General features: G+C 37.0%; 2 protein-coding genes across 2 annotated transcripts; both read left to right on the forward strand.

The window, feature by feature from the left end:
* The first annotated feature begins 13,314 nt into the window (after positions 1-13,314).
* LOC149562215 (uncharacterized) lies at positions 13,315-13,806 on the forward strand. Its single transcript, XM_089827944.1, has one exon. The coding sequence runs from the start codon at positions 13,315-13,317 to the stop codon at positions 13,804-13,806; it is 492 nt and encodes a 163-aa protein (XP_089684070.1).
* Positions 13,807-14,583: 777 nt separating this feature from the next.
* LOC149562216 (uncharacterized) lies at positions 14,584-19,279 on the forward strand. Its single transcript, XM_089827945.1, has 5 exons — positions 14,584-14,970; positions 15,202-15,697; positions 15,931-16,144; positions 16,433-16,790; positions 19,070-19,279. Exons 1-5 carry the CDS (start codon positions 14,584-14,586, stop codon positions 19,277-19,279), a joined length of 1,665 nt encoding a protein of 554 aa, XP_089684071.1.
* Positions 19,280-23,647: the final 4,368 nt, after the last annotated feature.

Below are 23,647 nucleotides of genomic sequence, written 5' to 3' on the forward strand. Positions count from 1 at the left end.
CTTCACAAACTTATCTTTGCACTTTAATTTGTTGTCAAATCACTCTTCAATTAAATCAAGACACTTCACATGAACAAATGCTACACAAAATCTTGTTTGCGATCCTTAAATCATTTCAAATCAGACTGCACATTAAATGTGTATCTACTACAAATTCAAATACTATCTTTGTTTACCAGTAAGCTTGTTTTCTAAATTCTTGCTCACTAAGATCACATCTAGACTTGTGCACTTGACCATAGCTTTCTCTCTATGTCCTTTACCTTTTGATAATTGTGCAACTTCCATCTCTCTCTCTCTAACATCAATTATGACCACCTGATGAACTAACTCTTCTAAAATTGCTTAATTCAAGTAGGATGAGTCACAAACAATATGTGACTTCAATTTTTCATTAGGTGCATCAAAATATTATTCCTCCAAAACTATTTAAGAGCTTTATGGATCCTTAGTTGTCAGAAATGCTTCTTTGAATTCATCAACATGTTCTTTGACTACTTCCTTCTGACTACTGTCACTACCATTATCATTCCTTCTGTTATTTTTATTATTGTTCCTTCTGTAGTTGGGATTCCTATTGAAGTTCCTTCTTTCCATTTTGTAATATCTTGATATGTGTCTGAAGTTATTGCATCACTGACATATAGGTGCATTCCTTCTTTGATTTGTTCAATTCTGACTTTTAGGTGCTTTGCAATTCCTTGAAATGTGTCCAAGTTTGTTACACTTGTAACACATAAACTAGTTCTTTTCTCCATTAGATTTCTCTCCATCATTGGATCTGCTCAGAGATCTCCCTCTTTCATTAGCTGTAGGGTTAGTGTTCCTAAATATTCTACTATTTTCATTATTACCATCAAACTTAGGTTTCTTACACTCTACTACTTTATGTCCATAAACATGATAATTATAACAATAGAAATTAGTAATAGGTTTAAAAGAATTACATGTGCAATCACTTTTCATATGTCCAACTTCATTGCATATGAAGCATCTACCTCTGAACTCACATCTTACTTCCTTGGGTGGTTCATCTTGCTTAGGTTTATCAACTTGCTCTATTTTTTTAGGTTCATCATGTTTTGCTGACAAATCAATTAATTCAACTTCCTTTCATACTTCATTAGATGTGCTTGATTCTACCTTACTTATATTAGATTCCTCAGGGGATTCAATAACTGTATCTAGTTCTCTTCTGATTTCAACTTTCTTGGCTGATTTCTCTCCAATAAGATATCCAAGTTTTGTCTTGTCATAAGAAGGTCTCTGGTGAAATATTTGTTCATCTATCTTCTCACTATTGGAATAAAGTTTCTCTAATTGTCATTAAATAACTCATGTCATACTATTTGTACACACCTACACACTAGAATACTATCATTGTCACTGGTCTATTCTATTTATTCCTTTCTATATTTTAGATCATCAATATTGTCATTTAGTTTACCAATGAAAACTTTTGCATCTTCACATTTATCCTTTTAGGTTATCTCTTTCTTCAATAAGAAGGTCAATTTGCTCAAGAGCTTCTTCAAGGTTTTTCTTCAACTATTCCATATCTATAGGGATCTTACTTAAGCTATTAAACTTCTTCAAATTAATTGTACTTTGATACCAATTATTAGAAATAAATAATATTGAGAGGGTGGGAGAATCAATATTTTACAAAATTTTGCCCACAACTGAATATTGTTAATTACTTTATAACTTGCATATGAAAGTAAACCAACAATGTTGAATAGTAAATATAACCATACACATAGAGAACTCAGAACACCATTATTTGTTAACTAGGGAAACCTTGGCCAAGGGAAAACCCCGGTGGGGATGATACCCACTAGATGATTCACTAAACAATAGGATCTTGTTAAGGATATTGATCCTGTTAGGAGTCTATGAAGTACATATAGTGTCTTGAGTCCTTGTTAGAAGCCTCAAACCTATTAGGAGTTGGTAGATTAAATACAAAGTATGCAAAAAGAGCCCACTACCCTAACATGAAATTATACAATTAAGTTCTTCACAAGAATAGATATATATGCAATACCTTTTGTCTGCTATGTTTTGCACTTGCTCTGATCATACATCAGATATAGTTTGCATATCATCTCATTAACTTCACATCAATCACAAATATCACATAGATCACACATATGTTGCACTATTATCTTTGTAAGATAAGATCTTTACTTATACCTTGCACATTCATAATTCACTGCTTAGTCGACCTTCATGCTTTCACACACTTGGCATAATATAAAATAACTTATGGAATAATATTCACATAGTTATCTCATCATGACTTAGTGATTATTTTGTTACCAAAATAATTTCGTAAGTCATCCAACCCTAACTATTGGTATGCCATGTTCTGCTCTGTTAGATACTCGTAGTAGTATTTCAACTATAACTCATGTCGTACTATTTGTATACACCTGCACACTAGAATAAATCATCATGACACTATCATAGAGATTTCCTCAACTGCATGTACTCTAACTCTTAATGAGTCATCCATACACATCTCATCTGCTCTCTGTACTGCTGTAAATTGTCTAACATTTAGACAATTTTCTAACTCTAAATGCCTAAATCAAATGTTGAATATATGTTGGCATAAATGAAAACTATCAAGACATATATCTAACCATATTGCCAAAAATCCTTAGAGAAGGATAGATTTCTCTATAACGCCCTGCCAGGTGACCCAAAAGAAGTTAACCTAAAGTTTTACTAAGTTTGTCACACTTTTTTTTGTTCAAAGATAATAATTTAACAACAACTAAATAATTTAGAGGAAGCAATTAACATACACTCATACATCAACAACACATAAACAAGTTACAACTCTTAAGGGTCCCATGATGTTCAATCACATTTAATTTAATTAACACTAAATCCAATATATAATAACTCCACATCAAAGAATAATGTACAAGTATGATTCCATTTAAACAATATATATTCATCTCAAATGCCACTTGGCAATAATCATAATGCACAATCATCCATTGTACAGGTCACAGGGTATGAAAGGCTAAAATAATATACATTATCTCTTAAGATCTTATGAAATCAAATACAATACAATAGTACAACCATCCATCATAGAAATACAAGAACAAATAGAAAGGAACATCTGCACAAACACATCTAGCAGCAACATCCGATAGTCAGATCTCAATGGTATAAGAAAATGCACTACCACCTGACCTCCTGGAACCTAAATGGCCCACTCCCACCACACTGAAGAGATAGTCTCAAGTCCTAAACAAGATAACAAACTCAAAAGTCAAAAACCAACATCTAGGTTCAAGGAATCACTTGAAAGAAAACTATCTCAAAGGGTACCAAGATATAGGTATCAACTAAACCTAGAGGCAACATAGACATGTAGGAAATCTACTATGCAAGGGGGCAAGTGTCATCGCATGAACCAACTCTAGGGTTACTTGGCTAGTCTTTTAATCCTATGGCCCCCTAGTGACTCTATTCAGCACTAGTATCCTTTCGTACTGACAAGGCACACTAACGAGTCAACTCTAAGTTTACCCAACTAGTCTTTTAATCCTCCAGCCCCTTAGTGACTTTATGTGGTACCAATATCTTGTTAATTCATTTTAAACCATTTAATGAAATGTTATCACTTATTAAATAACCTACAATGGGTTACCCTGGTAGCCACTTTGGGCCCTAGCCTCCATTGCAAGCCACTTCCCAACATTACATATAGATAACCTACCCTAGGCTCAGTAAAATCAAAAGATAAAAAAAGACCACATACCATACATTAGTTCTTAAACAAGAAACTAACAAGTATTGAAAAACACTAATCATAATCACTGATTCCACCAATACGATCATCCTAATAGGACTGACCCCAAAATCAAGTATAGATAAACCAATTCCATGTCACAACATGACATCACCAAAAATAAATCATACAAACACCTCAGTCCTATACAAGTGACTGAAAATCAATCCATATACAACTGATCGAAGACTCAAAGGTTATATCAGATAGGTCACACCATTCACCTCAATTTCATACAAGAACACTGGAAAGCAATAACAATCAATGCATCAAAACATATCATAGAGCATACCAAACACATTACCGTGGTTGAGTAGAAATGATTGAGATCATAACATCATCATGACATCACAAAAAAGAACTATCAAGCCTCTGGTAAACATCCTGACTAGCCAAAGCTAAGTCAAACCCGAAAACCCCAACACTAGTAAATCACACATTAGATAAAGTGTATACAAAAGTGAATTTTATAATTCATTAAGTATAGAAAACCCTAAAGTTCAATATTTACTAAAAAAATTTAAATTAAATCATAGAGATAACTTCTGAAAATTGAATCAAGACAGACACGAAGAAGACAAGAATTCAAAGAACGAACAACTACTGCACAAACCCACAAGATCCTACTAGGATCTGATGCTAAAACAATGAACACACAAACACACAAGAATCTTCCTTTTCCTTCGAAAACCCTATTTTCGGAAGTTGGCTCCTCCAAACCTGTATATCTAGAAATGAGCTTTGATTTCCTTAATAAAGAGTATTTCCCCCAAATCAAGGCTTTGATCATGTAATTGTGTGAGAACCATTTGTCTTTAATTACTATATTTTAATTTTCATGCACACACTTTATGCAATTTAATTAAAATAAACTTTATTAAATTAAAGCTTTCTCTCCCTTATTAAATCATGCGACGTTTTTAATATAATATTTATTAATTTAACTAATAATATTATTTAGAGTTTATTAAAAATAAAACTCCTAAATAAATTATTATTAAATTAAATAAATATAAAAACACCTAAATTAGAACTTTAATCAAATCTTTTCATTGTAATTCTTTCATGCACATTTAAAGAACTTTTTAATTAAAATATTGTTTTATATTTTCTTTTCCTCCACTTATTAATTAGTGTAAGCACTATTTAAAGCATAGTTTATTATTTAATTTAATAATAATATTAAAGCTCATTATTTAAATGCAACTCTAATCTAATTATTATTAATTAAATAATCATAATAAAATAATATTAAATCTTTAATATTTTAATTCTATTTTATTCATCTTCTTAAATTAGACTTTTAAAATAAATATTTTAAACTAAGTACATATTTAATTAATTTCTAATTAATTAAATAACATCATATTCTAATCTTTCTTTAACCAATTTTCTAAATTTAGACCTCTAATTTAGACTTTTTATTTAAAGCATAAATTTAATTATTTTTTAATTAATCAACTATTCACATATTTTAATATTTTCTTTTTAATCAAATAATATTTATTACTCAACTAATAATATTATTTAAAGTTTATTGTTAAAATAAAACTCTGTTGTTCCACTTTTTCACCTTGTACCAATTTTACAAAGTGGAGTACCTTGTGGCTTGTTTTATTCCGTCGGGTCAATAAGTCTTTACTCTCTTAGGTGATGAGTTTCTTCATCGAGTTTTTACCTTTGGCCTTCTCCCTCGCGATGCATAGCCGGGTGGGTTTTCTTTGATTATCATGAGTCGCGTGGGTAGTTTAGATCCTTACCCAATGAAGACTCTCGGACTGTGCTATTTCATATGATCTACTTGCAGTCTATTCCAATTTGAACAAAGAAAGTTGGATTGGTGAAAAATCAAGTATCGCCTTCTCCTTGGCGAATTTCGCACCCCGAAGGTTATTTTTCGCAAGGCCTTGTATATGCAGTCAAAAACTTAATCGGTGCGAAGTAATTTGTGTTTTTTTTTGAAACATCCTTCATACATCGTCATGATCTCATCACCTGGATCGATCAAAATTCAATGAAACGATCGGAAGGATGATCGGCGAAAAACGAGGAGAGAACCTCTCCACAGCGGGTTTCGAAGTCAGAAGTCAATTTTCCGCAAAGGCTTTCACAAGAAGGGAAATCGACATGATGGGTCCCACCTTTTCCACGGTGAAGTCACTTTGGTATTTTTCGAAAGGATATAAATAAAGCAATTAAGGTAAGGTGAGCAAAGGAAAGGCATCGGCGGAAAATCAGAAATCGCCTTCTCCATTGCGGGTTTTCTACCCTCATAGGCAATTTTTCACATTGGGTGAGAAATCGTAACTGTAAGCATGGTGAGTATGTGGATTGATCGCAGATTGTTTTTGGGAATAAATTGAGAGCAGATCAGTCGAATTCACCGGGTTATCTCAAGCAGAATTAGATTGTGCAGATTTTGCCCTAGGGAGTACTCTGTTTCTATTTTTTCGCAGAAGGGTTAAAACGATAGGTAAGACTGTAATTAATGACCATTGAAGCCAACGGGAATAGTGAAAAGACAAAGATAAGTCCGTTAGAATTTTTACCTTCACTGATCCAACGGATTCAACCTTAAATTCGCTCATGTGGCGCGATTTATGAAATTTGACAGGAAAATCTAGGGTTTTCTATAAAGAGCAATGTAACAGACTTTCAAACGCTCACTTTACTGTGATACTATTTTGATTGAATAGTGTTTGCAATAATTTTCAAACTGCTGAGTGTGCTTCTTATACCATTTTCAACTGTTGATATCCGTTACCACACATCAAGAAAAATGGCAGTAAGGTTCGCGGGTTTTGATGGATTGGGCGGAATTAAGTCTGTGTGGTCGACCATCACAGATACTTCACTCCATTTCTACGACATGCAGGACTTTGAAAGGAGATTGAGAACAAAGCCTGTTCATCCTATCACAGAGAAACTTAAAGGAAGCAGATTAGTGGAAGCAACCAGATTCCCTGTAGCAGTACAAGCCCCGGAGTTGATTCTAGAGTGCATCAACCATTACAACCCGGACACAAAGCAAATTCTCTTGCCCGATCAATCAGTTTTGATTTCAATTGATAGGCAAGTAGTCATGAATTGTCTTCAAATTCCTGAGAGAGAAGAATTTTCTGACTTAACAATAGGAGGGGCCATGTCAGAATTCTCTCTGAAGAAGATGGTCTGGAGGAGGGAGATCATGAGTTCTTGGTTCCAAAAACCAAGGGGAGCAAAGAGTAAGGTTCCTAAAACCCTTTTCGGTACTGACCTCAAGCCAGAGATTGTGGACATCCTAGTTCTGTTGCATCGACTCAAAGGTGAGGTAGAAGCCTTTAATTTTGTAGAACAATTTCTCTTTTTAGTGCAAGTTAACTGCTCGGATACGCAGTGTATAGACTGGGCGCATAAGGTCAGTGAGCATCTTGTTAGAGCTCTTGTTGCAGCTAAGTTTTACAATTCTTTTTACATGTCTTCTTTCCTAATATACATGTTGGCTTCCCTCCAATTATGGTCGGAACTCCCTAGAGTTGAAGAGTTTCCTGATGATGTTAAAAGTTATGAGTTTTACCCATGCTTATAGTTATAGAACAGTTATGCGGACTTTGTCAGAGTTAATGATGCTTTCACTATGAGAATTTGCAGAGAACTTCAAGGATGCCCAAAACGGAGATTCAGCCCAAAAGCGATGGTGGCCATCAGCCAATTTGGCTACTATTTCATACAATTCTCATCCTTTTCTTATCTTCTTCTTGCAGCTTTTGATGGCTTCCCTATGAAGCTGCCCAGATACCCAGATGATATGATCATGCTCGTGGAGATCGTGAGACAAGCTGTTCAGGTGAACGTGTTGAGCGCCAGTCTGCGAAAGAAGGGATATGAATTCCCCATTAAGGTCAGAGCTTATAGTTGCGAGGCCAAAATAGATGCAAAGAATATTCTCAAAGTATTTGAGAGTAAGTATAAATTGGAGGAGTATGACGTTGTAAGGCCTATGTTCGATCCAAAGGGGTATGCCCGAGATGTGCTTCAAATTGGGAGCGTGATCAAACATGTAATCACCATGGAGGATTACTGGGTAGACTGCAAGAACGAGTTGGAAAGTTGTGATCGTGCATTTGCCAGATTCATGGTGGACCAAGTGAAGATGTATGGCATCAATTTGGACGTGGAAGGAATAGAAGATGGTGGTCAAAATATGTATAGCAATACATATTTGACTAAGTTGAGAGATACATCAATCAGTTTCGAGCCATATGTCAACATTGAAGAAGATTTTGATGTTATGATGGCAAGAATCATCAAAAGAACTAGAAAATGGGTCGAGTGGATAGCTAAGAAGGGTCAGAGTAGAAGTAAAGCTACTCAAGCTTCTCCAGATGCAGCTACCCCTACTTCGTCACAGATTGCTACTCCTAGTGCCACAACTACAGCGGTTCAAGGACCAGCTCAGTCTACAGGAGGAGGTGATCAACCCCTGGAAAAGAATATTCAAATAACTCCAACTTGCCAAGGTGGATCGCTACCAGTCATCGGAGCTCAAACTGAAGTAGAGGAAAAAGGAGCTAAAGAGCCGAAGGATAGAGCTATTGCTCCAATTTCACCCTCCTCTGCCACTCTACCTCCATCTCCATGATTTGCCCCAATTCCATAACCTCATGTAGCTCCTATTTTACCTTCTCATCAAAGCCCTATTCCATCTGTAGCTACTCCTCTTTTAAAGCCTACTGATTCCCCTGTTCAAATTGTGGAAGTTGGAGATGATTAGAGTAGTAGCAGTGAATCCACTGAGTCCGAAGAAGCTACGAAGAAGACTCGGGAAGAAGGAAAGGCTCTTGGTTCATCTCGGCTTCTCTCTCGAGATCTAAAGAATCCTTTTTCAGCAGCTGCAGTGGCAACAACTCAAGTAAAGAGGAAGATGTTCAACATAGAGTCTCTTGGAACCGCCTCCAAAATAATTAGCACAGTATCTTGGCTTGAAGATACTCTGGAGAAGAAAAGAAAGAGGAAAGAGGAAAGTACTCCTACAAAAGATATTGTATCTCAGGCGGTTCATACAGGATCTGCAATAGTGAGAGCTAAGAAACAAAGGACCCTGTCAATACTAGGACAAGATACAGAAACAGGGCATTTGACTATGGAAGTGGCGAAACCAAACAAGGCAGGGAGAATTGAAGATATGACACCAGGAGACTTCACCCTGCATTCTATTGATCTCAGATAAGCTAGGCATGATACTAAGGTGGGCCTATAGAGATCGACCAATGATGTAATAGAAGAACAACTAGAGAACCTCAAGTTGTCGAAGATCAAGATGAAAGCAAAGATTGAGGAATTAAGGAAATTTATCAGACAGCTAGTTGTCCCATTGGCAACTATTATTGGTGTGCCTGCCACTGAGAATCCTTCAGCAGAGGAGGTGCAAGCTTTCATATCTCAGTTGCAGAAAGATAGGCATTTAGGCCAAATTGGGAAAGAATGGATCGAGAAGCTCAATGTAGACGGAATGGCTCTAATTGACCAAATTGGCAATGCGATCATCCGGTTAGAAATGGAGAAAGATAACATAATGACCAATAGTAATATCTTAGCTGGAGAAGAAGCGAAAGGTGTTGAGTGCATCTCTCTTTTAAAAATGGTCATTCAAATGAAAGCCAAGGATGCAGTTGAAGTAAAGATTCTGAAGAAAGGAAATGAGCCCCTGAATGAATGGCTCCAAAGCATGCAATTCAAGCTAGAGATGATTCGAGAAGCTGAAAAAGGTCTCAAAGGAACATTGGATAAAGCCAGCAAAGACCAGGAAAGATCATTTCAGCTCATGGGTAAAATGCACACCAAATCACAAACCAGTGGGCAAGGGAAATCCCTCATTAACATAGAAGTAATGAAAAACAAATTTTCTATGTATTTGAGCAACCTGTCTGAGATGACTTCGAGCAGCCAAAACAGAGTATTAGAATTACAAACACTTGGCAGGTGTGTGTATGTGGCTACTGAAGAAGCGACAAATCTGCAGAATGAGGTAAAGGAGTTAGCTCAAGAACATGCAAGATGGCTCCTGAGATTCACTAATGTACACGTACCTAGCCATGATGAATTAATTCCAATCATGGCGGCTACTAAAGCATATAGGGCAAAAATTGAAAAGGGAAAGAAGTCCAAATGATTCAAGATTCCCCTCTTTCCGTTTTCCGTTATTTAACTTTGTAATTATGTCAAAATGATAACATTGGCATCTTTTCCATCTGTCATCTGGAGGAGATGAATCGATTAAAATTCTTTTGTAACGGTCATCTCTCTCATCCTATATGTAGAAATTGAATGATTAATAAAGGGTCGGCAAATTTTTGGTGTGAATGGGGTTGCAGAGACAACGAAGTTTTGTGCCATTTCTTTACTGCCCGCTTTCCCCGTCTGTGTATGTTGTATTTCCTTTTATATTAGATTGGAATGGTTTAATGAACAGAGTTTCATTTTGTTATTTTAGTTTGATAGGGTTGGTAAATCAATCAGAGAATTGGAACTAGTTGTGGGAAATATTTCTGTTAACTTTCATTTCTATGTACATTTCGTCATATCTTTCTAATCTGTTCTAAGTTCGTTTCTTAAGCATCGTGTTACTCTGTTACGTATCAGAAACCATAAGATTGTGAGATTTAGAATCCAATAGTACCTGTCAGTTTCTCCATTTGCATTATCATACCTTCATACTCTGCATTTCATATCGTCGTGTTATGAAATTCATAAGACTGTGAAGATCATCAACATAACACCCTTGCATTTAAATCCCTACCTGAGTTTCACTTGTCTGGGTGAAACTTGGTTTCCTCTCCTACTCTTGGGTTAAGAGCATACCCTGCATTAATCTTGGGAATAAAACATAATTCCTTGCATACCATTCATATAGGAAGCTATACCTACCAATTCAGAGAAAAGCCAGTAATCATAAAATGGCTTTTTCAGCTGTTGTAAATAGATATTGTTCACTGACTAGGCATTAAGAGTCACATTTCCATGAAAGATTGAAGAGAACAAATATGTTTACCAACAGATTTTTGGCGACTCTGCTGGGGATACGAACAGTCGCTTGATCGAAGGCTTTTGTCATGAGGAAAAATGGTACTCCCTCATGAAAACATTATCCCAGTTCTCCAACCTAACCTTGGTTTTCAAGATGACCAAGAGGATATAATTTCTTCACTTAATACCTTTGTTTGGAGACATAGAAGGAACATAGAGCATTATAGGAATGCCAACCAGGTTTTGGAAGAAGAAGAAAATAGAGCTAAAGCCTTAGAAAGAGCTATCCTGAGAAGAAATAACAGAAGAGCGGAAAGATAATTGAGATAGGAAGCTCAGAAAGAAAATAACCCAGCACCTTGGAAAATTTTAGGTTCCTCAGAAGTACCAAGGGACAAGGTAGGAAAGATCCTATATTTGACAAGCTTGAAGAGCTCAGATTTCCTTTCTTAGAAGTTCCAAAGCAAAAAAGTGAAAATCAAGGTCAAAGCAAGCCATCTTCACCTATCAAAGATAAAGACGCTAGTACCTCACACTCTGCCTGTCAGGTGTTAGCATTACACGGGGTAACACCTCCAACACCTGTAAGTTTTCCTCCATATAATTATAGAGTAGTTATGGCTGCTCCATGGGCCGCAACAACCGGACCCTTAGCCTTGAATGCTTATCATCCACTCCCGTCTGGGTCAAGGAAAAAATTCCCTAAGTTTTTAGGAGATGGGAAGGTTACTACTGATGAACATATTAAAGCTTTATTTGCAGCTACCCACATCCTTGGTATTGGGCATGAAGATGTAGCTGTAAGATTATTCGTAGAAACTCTCACTGATAGTGCTGCGGATTGGTTTTATCACCTAGCTGATGGTTCGATTACTAATTGGGACATATTGAGAACTACATTTGAAGATAGGTTTAAGACTACGGAAGATGAACATGCCCTGTTGACACAACTTACATCTATCAAGAAACAACCGACTATGAGTATGAGAGACTTTGCTGCAAGCTTTAATAAAATCGTTAGCAGGATCCCAACTGCTGCCAGACCAACTGCAGGTAATTTAAAAACTTTCTTCATAAGTGCAATGCCTCCTAATATTAATTATGATCTAAGAAGAGCAAGACCCACTGATTTAGCTGATGCGCAAAAGAAAGCTATTGAATGTGAAGATGATTTAATTTCTGCAGGAAAGTGGAAATGTGAACTTCATGCTAAGGGAAGTTCAAGCAACTCTACATCATCTGAAGAGATGATACACAAATTGTCAAATGAGCTGGTGGCTATAAAGAAACAATTGCCAACATTGAACAATCCTTACCAGCGGGGTTACCAGAATGCACACGGGAGAAACAATGAGAGTAAGTTTCCACAACTTACAGGAGCGCAACCTAGGTTGCAAATTGAAGCGGCACCAAAGAAGGGAAATATGTGTGTCTTTCATCTAACCACGGATCATGACAGTGAAAGTTTCCCAGAAACAGCCCGCATGATGCAATTACTGTCTACCAGTGAGCTAAGTAACGCAACTAATGTTTCAAAAATTGATTCCTATCACAATGGCGACTCTGGAAATTTATTCTTGGAATATGAATCAGATTCTGAAACCAAGGGAGAATGTTACGCAACCATTGATGGGACTTTCTACACAGTGCTCACTCGAGGACAGAAACAGAAGAGTCTGTCTTCAAGTCATGCTCAAAGAAGCGGCTCTGGACCGTCAACAAGTAATGCACCTGCTAGCGATGAGGTACCTGCTTCACATGTGGGTAAGTTTGAATCATCTTTTGATTTTATCCATTTTTATTAAGAATCAAAGATTCAAATTTCTGCCATTGATTATTTAAGGACACATCCTATTGAGCTTAAGAAGTTAATAGACCGTTGCAAAGGAAATTCAATGGATGCAAATTATAATGTAGTGGTTGAAGGGGAGGAAACCTTAACATCTAGTATATTTGATCAGAAAGACCCAATAATTTTGGCAACTTCACCTGGGCAAAAGCCTAAGACTTTTTACGTTTCCTTGTATATTAATGGGTGTAAGCTCAGTAATTGCATAATAGATTCAGGTGCCTCAGATAATGTCATGCCTTATTTTGTAGCCAAAGCCTTAGGTCTTAACCTTACTAAGGTGCACAGAAGATGTTACTTAATGGATTCTAAGCAAGTCCCTTTTCTTGGACAAATAAAAGATGCACAAGTAGCTCTAGCTGCACACCCAGAAAAGAAATTACTGTTAACTATCCTGGTAGCTGATATTCCAGCAAGTTATGGGCTCCTTTTGAGTAGAAGTTTCTGTCGAGACTTAGGAGGAGAAATCAACCTAGACTAGTCTCAAGCTGTGATACCCATTGGTAATAAGAAGGTCAAGTTGGAACCCGAGGAAAAAGCAAAATTTACAGTCTTAAAGTCGGATGACCCCAAGGCCCAAATTCTATATCAAGAAATGGAGTTCAAAAATTATATGTTGTTTACTGAGGAAGATTCATGTAAAAAAATGAATGAAAGTCTGGATGAGAAGGTCCTCGATGAAAACAAAGATGTTTCTGGCATTTGCACACTTGAATTTGACAGGAGTTGTGCTTCCTCAGGTTCTGGAGCTGGTGTAGTATTGATATCCCCAGAAGGAGAAATTGAGCCCTTAGCCTTCAAACTAGAATTTGGGAACACCAATAATATAGTGGAATATGAAGCTTTGATATTAGGGATAGCTACTGCAAAAGAAAGGGGAATAAAAATCCTAAAGGCTCAAGGTGATGCTGAGTTGATAGTAAGGCAGGTCAAGGGACAATATTCAGTGAAGAATCATAAGTTGAAGAATTACAAAAATAGGGTGTGGGACGAGATAGAAGGTCTGGACACTTTCTCTATTAAAGCTGTGCCAAGAGAGATGAACACAAAGGCTGACTCACTTGCAGTTTTCACATCCTTATTGTTGCCTCATCCAGATTTCAAAGATAAGAAATACCAGATTGAAATTATATATTGATTCGTTGTCCCAGATAATTTAGAATCTTGGCAAGTATTCAATGATGATAAGAGTTTGCAACTATTCCTGGAGAACGACCAGTCCAATTCTGAATCCGAGTCCGGTGGAAACGGTGAACAAAGCAAAAATGGAAAAATTTAGTTGAAAGGAAACATTATTCCCCCATATTTTGTAACCTTGGAAAAGCTATTCAACAGACATGATGCTTATATTAAACAAAAAATAATAGAGAAAGGCTCTACCTCAAGCGAATATGAAGGAGTTAACATTGGAGATGTTGATAATCCTAAAATAATTAATATTGGAAAATGTTGTACTCCTGAAGAAATTGAGGTTGCAAAGGAGTTATTCGAAGAATATAAAGACATCTTCGCTTGGAGCTATGAAGACCTGAAGAGCTACAGGGGAGGAGAGGTGAAACATCAAATTCCCCTCAAACTAGGTGTAGTACCCTTTCAGCAAAAACATAGAAACTATAATCTGAAAGTTGTAGATGCCATCTTCTGAGAAGTGGACAAAATGTTAAAAGCAAGGATCATTTATCCCATTCATCATTCCACCTGGATTGCCAATATTGTGCCCGTCAAGAAGAAGAACGGAGAGATAAGGATTTGTCTTGATTTTTGAAACTTGAATCAAGCATCTCTCAAAGATAATTTTTCCCTTTCGAATATGGACCATTTGTTACAAACCATCACTGGATCGGAGATGATGTCCATGCTTGATGGCTTTTTAGGTTATAACCAAGTTGAAGTGGAAGGGAAAGATCAACACAAGATGGCGTTCACTACCCCTTGGGGTACATTCGCTCATCACAGGATGCCTTTCGGATTGATTAACGCTGGAGCCACATTCCAAAGGTGTATGAGTAAGACCTTTGCTGATATGAAAGACAGGATTATAGTCATATACCTAGATGACCTTACTATGTTCTCAAAGAAAAGGAAAGATCATATGGAGGATTTAAAAAAAGTGTTACAGAGATGTAGAGAACATGGTATTTCCCTCAACCCAAAGAAGTCGATTTTCTGTGTGACTAAAGGAAAACTCCTCGGACATTATGTGTCCCAGGAAGGCATTAGAATTGATCCTGGCAGAATAGAGGCCATCCAGAGATTAAGTTTGCCCGTAAATAAAACAGGGATTAAGTCTTTCTTCGGACAAGTGAATTTCCTCAGGAGGTTTGTTCCTGATTTTGCAGAGACCACTAAAGATATAGTGGATATGATGAAAGGGAGTTCGAATTTCAAATGGAATGAGGCGGGAAAATGAGCTTTTCAAGATATTAAAACTGCAATTGCTAATGCTCCAGTGTTATGCCATCCTAATTATAAACAGGACTTCATTATTTATTGTTATGCATCAGAACATACATTGTTAGCTATCCTCGTGCAGGAGAACGACGAAGGAATCCAAGCTCCCATTGCTTTCATGAGCGTACCCTTAAAGAGTCACAAACTAAAGTATTCACAGATTGAAAAGCATGCTTTTGCAGTGGTAAAAGCTCTTAAAAATTTTTGTTTCTATATTTTGCATTCACATTCAATAGTCCATGTCCCAGATGTAGCTGTGGAGAGTGTGTTGGTGCAGCAAGATATAGATTGTAATGCAAGAGGAGCATGGGTGGCAAAGATACAAGAATATGATATCAAGATTAAACCTACTAAGTTGATAAGAGGGAATGCTCTATGTAGAGAAATTGCAAAGAACAAGACCATTGGAGAACTTGAAGAACCAAATGGGAAGCAGTTGGTGCTCGCAGTAGGTCTATACGACTCTTGGTTTGAGAATATTTCTTACTTTCTAACATATGGTGAATGTCCGAAAGGTCTAAATGCAAAGCAAAGAATAGACCTTAGATTGAGAGCTGCCAAATATGTGATTTGGGATGGCAAGCTTTTCAAAAGGGCTATTGATGGTACATTCCTGAGATGTGTAGACAAGCCACAGCAAGAGAAGCTATTGAAGACATTTCATGATGAAGCTTGTGGAGGACACCTCTCTTCTTCAGTCACGGCCTTCAAGATATTGAGACAATGCTATTACTGGCCTGGGATGTTCAAAGATGCATATGCTTGGGTAGCAAGATGTGAAAAGTGTAAATTGTTCTCTGGACATCCTCAGTTAGCCGCCTTGCCACTAAGACCGTTGTTATTGAAGGCCCTTTTCAACAATGGGGTCTTGATTTCATTGGTCCGATCACCCCTGTATCTAGCACCGGTCATCAATATATAATCACTACTATGGACTACTTCACCAAATGGGTAGAAGCTAAAGCAATGAAGAAGACTACCGCAGAAGTGGTGTACGAATTCATAAAGGAGAACATTCTAGTCAGGTTTGGAATTCCCATTAAGTTAGTGATGGATAACGCATCCTATTTTTCATCAGTGGAAATCACTAACTTTTGTTTTGAGTTTGGGATTACGGTTAGCCATTCATCTGATTATTTCCCTCAAGGAAATGGTCAAGCAAAATCTAGCAATAAGAACTTAATCAACATTGTCAAGAAGCTAGTCTCAGATAATCAAAAAGTCTGGCACAAGAAGATTCATGAGGCACTCTGGGCAGATAGGGTGACACCTAAGAAGGCAATTGGCGTATCCCTATTTGAGTTGGTTTATAGGACTAAGGCCAATCTGCCTTTACCTTTGGAATTAGCTACAAGTAAACTCAGAACAATAATCGAAGATGATACTTATAAAGACGGTCTAGAAAACAGGATCCTGTTTCTGAGTAAACTGGAAGAAGAGAGAATGGAAATGGTTGATTACATCACACACCACCAAATGCGAGTGAAAGAAATTTTTGATAAAAGGACAAGGCCTCGAAAGTTTATGGTAGGGGACACGGTGTTGTTTTGGGATAAAAGAAGGGCTCCAAAAGGAATGCATAAGAAGTTTGACACCCTGTGGAAGGGTCGTTTCAGAATTCAACAAGCATTTGAAAATAATTCTTTCAAATTGGCATATGAGGATGGCGAAGTACTACCCCTGATTTATAATGGTCAGGATCTTAAGCTCTACCAAGTTACCAATTAAAAACAGGTAACCCTTGTGCTGTGTTGTAGTAGGTTAGTGTTTTGTGTGTTTTTTACTTAGCCTTTTCCTTTCAGTTTCCTTTTCCTTGTTGATTGTCTTGTTTCATTTTTGTTGTGTTGCCACCTTTTATTCCTATCCTTTTGCAAAACCAAAGATCCTAGGTCCCTAGCTTGGGTATAGTTCTACCCAAGTCCCCAGTCAGAGCCAGTTGTTGTTCCACTTTTTCACCTTGTACCAATTTTACAAAGTGGAGTACCTTGTGGCTTATTTTATTCAGTCAGGTCAATAAGTCTTTACTCTCTTAGGTGATGAGTTTCTTCATCGAGTTTTTACCTTTGGCCTTCTCCCTCGCGATGCATAGTCGGGTGGGTTTTCTTTGATTATCATGAGTTGCATGGGTAGTTTAGATCCTTACCTGATGAAGACTCTCAGACTGTGCTATTTAATATGATCTACTTGTAGTCTATTCCAATCTGGACAAAGAAAGTTGGATTGGCAAAAAATCAAGTATCGCCTTCTCCTTGGCGGATTTCGCACTCCGAAGGTTATTTTTCGCAAGGCCTTGTATATGCAGTCAAAAACTTAATCGATGCGAAGTAATTTGTGTTTTTTTTGAAACATCCTTCATACATTGTCATGATCTCATCACCTGGATCGATCAGAATTCAATGAAACGATCGGAAGGATGATCGATGAAAAATGAGGAGAGAACCTCTCCGCGGTGAGTTTTGAAGTCAGAAGTCAATTTTTCGCAAAGGCTTTCACAAGAAGGGAAATCGACATGATGGGTCCCACCTTTTCCACGACAAAGTCACTTTGGGATTTTTCGAAAGGATATAAATAAAGCAACTAAGGTAAGGTGAGCAAGGGAAAGGCATCAGCGAAAAATCAAAAATCAGCTTCTCCATTGTGGGTTTTCTACCCTCATAGGCGATTTTCCACATTGCGTGAGAAATCCGAACTATAAGCATGGTGAGTATGTGGATTGATCGCAGATTATTTTTGGGAATGAATTGAGAGCAGATCAGTCAAATTTGTCAGGTTATCTCAAGTAGAATTAGATCATGTGGATTTTTCCCTAGGGAGTACTCCATTTCCATTTTTTCGCAGAAGGGTTAAAATGGGAGGTAAGACTATAATTAATGATCGTTGAAGCCAACGAGAATAGTGAAAAGACAAAGATAAGTCCGTTAGAATTTTTACCTTCACTGATCCAACGGATTCAACCTTAAATTCGCTCGTGTGGCACAATTTATGAAATTTAATGGGCAAATCTAGGGTTTTCTATAAAGAGCAATGTAACAGACTTTCAAACTCCCGCTTTACTATGATACTATTTTGATTGAATAGTGTTTGCAATAATTTTCAAATAGCTGAGTGTGCTTCTTATACCATTTTCAACTGTTGATATATGTTACCACGCATCAAGCAAAATAGCAGTAAGATTCACGAGTTTCAATGGATTGGGAAAAATTAAGTCTGCGTGGTCGACCATCATGGATACTTCACTCCATTTCTACAACATGCAAGACTTTCAAAGGAGATTGAGAACAGAGCCCGTTCATCCTATCATAGAGAAACTTAAAGGAAGCAGATTAGTGGAAGCAGCCAGATTCCCTGTAGCAGTACAAGCCTCGGAGTTGATTCTAGAGTGCATCAACCATTACAACTCGGACACAAAGTAGATTCTCTTGCCCGATCAATCAGTTTTGATTTCAATTGACAGGCAAGCAGTCGTGAATTGTCTATGAATTCCCGAGAGAGAAGAATTTTTTGACTTAACAATGGGAGGGGCCATGTTAGAATTCTCTCTGAAGAAGATGGTCTGGAGGAGGGAGATCATGAGTTCTTGGTTCCAAAAACCAAGGGGAGCAAAGAGTAAGGTTCCTAAAACCCTTTTCGGTACTGACCTCAAGCCAGAGATTGTGGACATCCTCGTTCTGTTGCATCGACTCAAAGGTGAGGTAGAAGCCTTTAATTTTGTAGAACAATTTTTCTTTTTAGTGCAAGTTATCTGCTCGGATACGCAGTGTATAGACTGGGCGCATGAGGTCAATGAGCATCTCGCTAGAGCTCTTGTTGCAGCTAAGTTTTACAATTCTTTTTACATGTCTTCTTTCCTAATATACATGTTGGCTTCCCTCCAATTATGGCCGGAAATCCCTAGAGTTGAAGAGTTTCCTGATGATGTTAAAAGTTATGAGTTTTACCCATGCTTACAGTTACAGAATAGTTATGCAAACTTTGTCAGAGTTAATGATGCTTTCATTATGAGAATTTGCAGAGAACTTCAAGGATGCCCAGAACGGAGATTCATCCCAGAAGCTATGGCGGCCATCAACCAATTTGGCTACTATTTCATACAATTCTCATCCTTTTCTTATCTTCATCTTGCAGCTTTTGATGGCTTCCCTATGAAGCTACCCAGATGATATGATCGTGCTCGTGGAGATCGTGAGACAAACTATTCACGTGAACGTGTTGAGCACCAGTCTGCGGAAGAAGGGATATGAATTCCCCATTAAGGTCGGAGCTTATAGCTGCGAGGCCAGAACAGATGCAAAGAATATTCCCAAAGTATTTGAGAGTAAGTATAAATTGGAGGAGTATGACGTTGTAAGGCCTATGTTCGATCCAAAGGGGTATGCCCGAGATGTGCTTCAAATTGGGAGCGTGATCAAACATGTAATCACCATGGAGGGTTACTGGGCGGATTGCAAGAACGAGTTGGAAAGTTGTGATCATGCATTTGCCAGATTCACGGTGGACCAAGTGAAGATGTATGGCATCAATTTGGACATGGAAGGAATAGAAGATGACGGTCAAAATATGTATAGCAATACATATTTGACTAAGTTGAGAGATACACCAATCAGTTTTGAGCCATATGTCAACATTGAAGAAGATTTTGATGTTATGATGGCAAGAATCATCAAAAGAACCAAAAAATGGGTCGAATGGACAACTAAGAAGGGTCAGAGCAAAAGTAAAGCTACTCAAGCTTCTCCAGCTGCAGCTACCCCTACTTCATCACAGAGTGCTACTCCAAGTGCCACAACTACAGCGGTTCAAGGACCAGCTCAGTCTATAGGAGGAGGTGATCAACCCCCGGAGAAGAATATTCAAATAAATCCAACTTGCCAAGGTGGATCGCTACCAGTCATTGGAGCTCAAACTAAAGCAGAGGAAAAAGGAGCCGAAGAGCCGAAGGATGGAGCTATTGCTCCAATTTCACCCTCCTCTGCCACTCTACCTCCACCTCCACGATCCGCCCCAATTCCATCACCTCATGTAGCTCCTATTTTACCTTCTCATCAAAGCCCTATTCCATCTGTAGCTACTCCTCTTTTAAAGCCTGCTGATTCCCCTGTTCAAATTGTGGAAGTTGGAGATGATCAGAGTAGTAGCAGCAAATCCATTGAGTCCGAAGAAGCTATGAAGAAGACTCAAGAAGAAGGAAAGACTCCTGGTTCATCCCGGCTTCTCTCTCAAGATCTGAAGAATCCTTTTTCAGCAGCTGCAGTGGTGACAACTCAAGTAAAGAGGAAGATGTTCAACATAGAGTCTCTTGGAACCGCCTCCAAAATAATTAGCACGAAATCTTGGCTTGAAGATACTCTGGAGAAGAAAAGAAAGAGAAAAGAGGAAAGTACTCCTGCAAAAGATATTGTATCTCAGGCGGTTCGCACAGGATCTGCAATAGTGAAAGCTAAGAAATAGAGGACCCTGTCGATACTAGGACAAGATACAGAAACAGGGCATTTGACTATGGAAGTGGCGAAACCAAACAAGGTGGGGAGAATTGAAGATATGACACCAGGAGACTTCACCTTGCATTCTATTGATCTCGGAGAAGCCAGGCACGATACCAAGGTGGGGCTATGGAGATCGACCAATGATGTAATAGAAGAACAACTAGAGAACCTCAAGTTGTCGAAGATCAAGATGAAAGCAGAGATTTAGGAATTAAGGAAATTTATCAGACAGCTAGTTGTCCCATTGGCAACTATTACTGGTATGCCTACCACTAAGAATCCTTCAGCAGAGGAGGTTTAAGCTTTCATATCTCAGTTGCAAAAAGATAGGCATTTAGGCCAAATTGGGAAAGAATGGATCGGGAAGCTCAATGTAGACGGAATGGCTCTAATTGACCAAATTGGCAATGCGATCATTTGGTTAGAAATGGAGAAAGATAACATTATGACCAATAGTAATATCTTAGCTGGAGAAGAGGCGAAAGGTGCTGAGTGCGCCTCTCTTTTAAAAATGGTCATTCAAATGAAAGCCAAGGACGCAGTTGAAGTAAAGATTCTGAAGAAAGGAAATGAGCCCCTGAATGAATGGCTCCAAAGCATGCAATTCAAGCTAGAGATGATTTGAGAAGTTGAAAAAGGTCTCAGAGGAACATTGGATAAAGCCAGCAAAGCCCATGAAAGATCATTTCATCTCATGGGAAAAATGTACACCGAATCACAAACCAGTGGGCAAGGGAAATCCCTCATTAACATAGAAGTAATGAAAAACAACTTTTCTATGTATTTGAGCAACCTGTCCGGGATGACTTTGAGCAACCAAAACAGAGTATCAGAATTACAAACACTTGGCGGGTGTGTGTACGTGGATGCTGAAGAAGCGACAAATCTGCAGAATGAGGTAAAGGAGTTAGCTCAAGAACATGCAAGATGGCTCCTGAGATTCACTAATGTACACATACCTAGCCATGATGAATTAATTCCAATCATGGCGGCTGCTAAAGCATATAGGGCAAAAACTGAAAAGGGAAAGAAGTCCAAATGATTCAAGATTCCCCTCTTTCCATTTTTCGTTATTTAACTTTGTAATTATGTCAAAATGATAACATTGGCATCTTTGCCATCTGTCATCTGGAGGAGATGAATCGATTAAAATTCTTTTGTAACGGTCATCTCTCTCATCCTATATGTAGAAATTGAATGATTAATAAAGGGTTGGAAAATTTTTGGTGTGAATGGGGTTGCAGAGATAATGAAGTTTTGTGCCATTTCTTTACTGCCCGCTTTCCCCATCTGTGTATGTTGTATTTCCTTTGATATTAGATTGGAATGGTTCAATGAATAGAGTTTCATTTCATTATTTTAGTTTGATAGAGATGGTAAATCAATCAAAGAATTGGAACTGGTTGTGGGAAATATTTCTGTTAACTTTCGTTTCTATGTACATTTTGTCATATCTTTCTAATCTATTCTGAGTTCATTTCTTAAGCATCATGTTACTCTGTTGCGTATCGGAAACCATAAGATTGTGAGATTTCGAATCCAATAGTATCTGTCAGTTTCTCCATTTGCATTATCATACCTTCATACTCTGCATTTCATATCGTCGTGTTATGAAATTCATAAGACTGTGAAGATCATCAACATAACACCCTTGCATTTAAATCCCTGCCTGAGTTTCACTTGGCTGGGTGAAACTTGGTTTCCTCTCCTACTCTCGGGTTAAGAGCATACCCTGCATTAATCTTGGGAATAAAACATAATTCCTTGCATACCATTCATATAGGGAGCTGTACGTACCAATTCAGAGAAAAGCCAGTAATCATAAAACAACTTTTTCAGCTGTTGTAAATAGATATTGTTCACTAACTGGGCATTAAGAGTCACATTTCCATGAAAGATTGAAGAGAACAAATCTGTTTACCAACAAACTCTTAAATAATTATTATTAAATTAAATAAATATAAATATGCTAAAATTAAAACTTTAATTTAATCTTTTATATTTAATTCTTTTATTTAATTAATTTTTCAATTAATTAAATATAATTAAATATTAAATTTTCTATATACAATTTTCATGCAACAACTTTATGCAATTTAATAAACTTTATTAACTTTATGTTTTCTCTCTCTTATTAAATCATGAGATGCTTTAATAATATATTTATTAATTCAACTAACAATATTATTTAAAGTTTATTAATTAAAATAAAAACTCCTAAATAAGTTATTATTAAATTAAATAAATACAAAACAACAAAATTAACACTATAACTTCATCTTTTAATTGAATTCTTTAATTTAAATAAATTAATGAGACACTTTTTTAATAATATAATTATTTACTTAATTAATAAATTATTTAGAGTTTATTATTAGAATAAAACTCTTAAATAATTATCATTAAATTAAATAAATATAAATACATCAAAATTAGAACTTTAATAAAATCTTTAAATTTAAATATTTTATTTAATTAATTTCTCAATTAATTAAATATGATTAAATATCAAATTTCTTTATAAAATTTCCATCAACTTAAATCAATAATTTATCTTTTAATTTGATTTAATTACAATAGAAAATCACAACAAATCCACAAAACAAATAATGACAACTCCAGTGAAGACAAAGGATAAAAATCAAATTCCAAGGTTAAAATCACGAATTCACGTCACTTGACGAATTCGGAAAGGAGAAACTAACTTAGATACTTGTCCTATTTTCTAGGACAATTGGCTTAGGGTTTAGGATTTGGACTCAAGAGTTATCTCTCCACTTATACCATTGAAATACTACGATAGGGTACACGCATCCTGTCAATTTAGGGAAGTTGATACTCGGTACCTACAATCTACATAAAATCCATGCATGTACAAACACAATATTCTAAACTAAATAGGTAATGGTAGGAAGTGGTGCATCATGTAGATCCCAAGTAGTAGGTGACTATGACTCCCTTCCTTAACCACATCATAAATATCAAACATAAAGAAAACATACACACACACCATACACATGCAAGTATGGGGTTAAGTATCTATAG

Source organism: Cupressus sempervirens, chromosome 4, assembly GCF_028749045.1.
Source record: "Cupressus sempervirens isolate cs-2001-9-10 chromosome 4, ASM2874904v1, whole genome shotgun sequence".
Lineage (NCBI taxonomy): Eukaryota > Viridiplantae > Streptophyta > Pinopsida > Cupressales > Cupressaceae > Cupressus > Cupressus sempervirens.